General features: G+C 36.9%; 1 protein-coding gene across 1 annotated transcript in view; it reads left to right on the top strand.

Moving 5' to 3' along the window:
* The window catches only part of LOC101657797 (kinesin-like protein KIF28P), an 85,551-nt gene that overhangs the window by 11,114 nt on the left and 72,388 nt on the right, over window positions 1-2,049 (top strand). Inside the window, exon 2 of the mRNA XM_004700175.2 lies at window positions 249-443. Coding sequence (XP_004700232.2) covers window positions 249-443 — 195 coding nt within the window. The remainder of the gene's footprint in view (window positions 1-248; window positions 444-2,049) is intronic.

Here is a 2,049-nt window from a genome sequence, read left to right as displayed (position 1 = left end):
TAAGAGTTGTATGAGCCCCAATAAAATGATTTTAAAAAGTTGTACAAGCCCACAATAAAATATTTTTAAAAACCAAAACATTAAATAAATAAATAAAATTCTGAAGGAATATAATAAGATCAACAGCTAAGAAAAGCACAATTAAAGGTATAAAATAAATGAATTCCTGGATTAATTTCTTAGGACTTGCAAAATAACCTGTATGACAAAGAATTATTATTGATTTTGAATTTTTCCTTTGACTACAGAGAGAGAAGAATTCCGGGAGCAAATGTGTGATTTCCATGAATTCCAGGACCACCACTACCATACAGGACCCAAAAAACCCAGAGCATGTGAAGACATTTACTTTTGACCTGGCCTATTGGTCTCACAGTGGATTTCAAAAGGATAAATATGGTGTACTTGTTGCAGCTGATCCTAGCAATAACTTTGCTGGCCAGGTAAATTGCTTCAAACACATTTTTAGTGTGCATTAGAACTTAAAGGCACTTGGAAGGTTTTTTTGTTCTACAGAGAGAACCCTAACTCCATTTTGAGTTTTGATATAAATTCAGAGATCATTCATTCTTTTTGACCATGAAGTCAGTCAGTGGCTGTGTGCAGATACGCCCAAAGCAAGTCTAGGGAAGGCAAGCTTATCCTCAGGCTGACACCAAGAACCAGGGAACCTGCTGGGCGTGTCTTTAATGATCTACAGACAAGAGCTGCTGCACCACGAGCTCAAAATTGGGCTCTTGACTAAGAGTCACATGGTCATGAGTTATACTCAGACCATCACTTTAGCAGAATTGACCTTTTTAAAATATGAAATTCTGTAGCTATCCTCATCATGGTCTTTCCTTCCCCTTCTGAGGATGAATTAATATACTGCCAATCATGATTTTCTGATGATTTCCTTTGTTTTTCAGCATTTATAATGAACCCCCTGGCCATGAAACACTGGGTTTCATTTCAGCCTCATGCTTATGGCTTCCCACATGCTGAAATTATTGTCTTTGTCCTATCTAAGGCTTAAAAGATGGGGCTTTCTACTCCCATAAAGAGGTAATTTTTTCTAATCATATTATTAGGGGCTCATACAACGCTTATTAAAATCCATACATACATCAGTTTTGTAGAGCACATTTGTACATTCATTGCCCTCATCCTCAAACATTTGCTCTCCACTTAAGCCCCTGGCATCAGCTCCTCATTTTTTCCCCTCCCTCCGTGCTCCCCCCAGTGTCTTGGAAATTAGTGGGCACTTCTATCTGTCTCATAAGTTTGTTATGAGTTGGCGTTGACTCAATAGCAGTGAGATTATTATTTTTTTCTTTCTATAGAACATGCTTAAATGTGAGGTCATTACCCCCATCCAAAACAAGACATAGTTGTTGGTGTGATTTTTTTTTTTTAATGAAATACTCACAATGACACAGTACAATAATTTTAATGAAAGCATGCTATATGATATGCTTCCACCTGAGAATTCATCACTACTTTCAATTTTTACTTTTTGAGATCCTAAAACAATGCTTGTTGCCTGATTTTCATACTCACAAATCAACTGATGTGCCATTATGTTGACATACTTTGAAAAGGAAATGGCTGCCAAGTTTATTATATTTTGTCTCTCCGATTTAAGCAACATTTAGGAGACAATCGGCATGGGAGAACTTTTTATTTTCAATCAAGCAATTATCATGTACCATGTATCGTTACAGCTCTTTCTTCAAGTTGCTCACAATCTGGTATGAAAAGACAGCTATATAAATGCATTCAAATATTACAGATCCTATGATAAGAATGTGTAGGAGCTCCAGTGAATTACAAGAAGAGGTGGTCATTTCAAAGGTGTGTAGCAGGGTCGTATCCTCTCACCATCTGTATTCAATCTATAAACTGAGAAAATCATCGGAGAAGCTGGATTACATGAAAAAGAATGTGGCATCAGGTTTGGAGGAAGGTTTATTAACAACCTTCGATATTCGGATGACACCTTGCTTGCTGAAGTGAGGAGTACTTTAAGCACTTGCTGATGAAAATCACTAGAGTTTTCGATATTCG

Source organism: Echinops telfairi, unplaced genomic scaffold (assembly GCF_000313985.2).
Source record: "Echinops telfairi isolate 266 unplaced genomic scaffold, ASM31398v2 ScPeMD7_7424;HRSCAF=8462, whole genome shotgun sequence".
In the NCBI taxonomy this organism is placed as follows: Eukaryota; Metazoa; Chordata; class Mammalia; order Afrosoricida; family Tenrecidae; genus Echinops; species Echinops telfairi.
The sequence above is the reverse complement of the archived record's forward strand: the minus strand, read 5'-3'. Positions and strand labels throughout refer to the sequence as shown.